Genomic DNA, 232 nt, shown 5'->3' with positions numbered 1-232 from the left:
TCTCCCCATGCCCCTCCCCAGGGTTCAATGTGGAAACGGTGGAGTACAAGAATATTTGCTTCACCGTCTGGGACGTGGGCGGCCAGGACAAAATCCGACCCCTCTGGAGGCACTACTTCCAAAACACGCAGGTACGTGGAACGTGGGCTGGCGTGGACGCGGGCAGGGATAAACTTCATCAGCGGCCACAGGGCTGGCCTGGGGGCCCTGGGGCTTGTGGCCTGATCCCGCC

The 232-nt window shown here is 62.1% G+C and overlaps 1 protein-coding gene across 1 annotated transcript in view; it reads left to right on the top strand.

Annotated features, from left to right (window-relative positions):
* The window catches only part of LOC104167006 (ADP-ribosylation factor 1-like 1), a gene marked incomplete at its 3' end in the record, with an annotated part of 737 nt that extends 595 nt beyond the window's left edge, over nucleotides 1–142 (top strand). The window contains exon 2 of the mRNA XM_009707124.1: nucleotides 16–142. Coding sequence (XP_009705426.1) covers nucleotides 16–142 — 127 coding nt within the window. The remainder of the gene's footprint in view (nucleotides 1–15) is intronic.
* Nucleotides 143–232: the final 90 nt, after the last annotated feature.

The sequence above is a fragment of the Cariama cristata genome, unplaced genomic scaffold (genome assembly GCF_000690535.1).
Source record: "Cariama cristata isolate BGI_N322 unplaced genomic scaffold, ASM69053v1 scaffold23179, whole genome shotgun sequence".
NCBI classification, from domain to species: Eukaryota; Metazoa; Chordata; class Aves; order Cariamiformes; family Cariamidae; genus Cariama; species Cariama cristata.
This window is presented reverse-complemented; position numbering and strand designations above follow the sequence as displayed.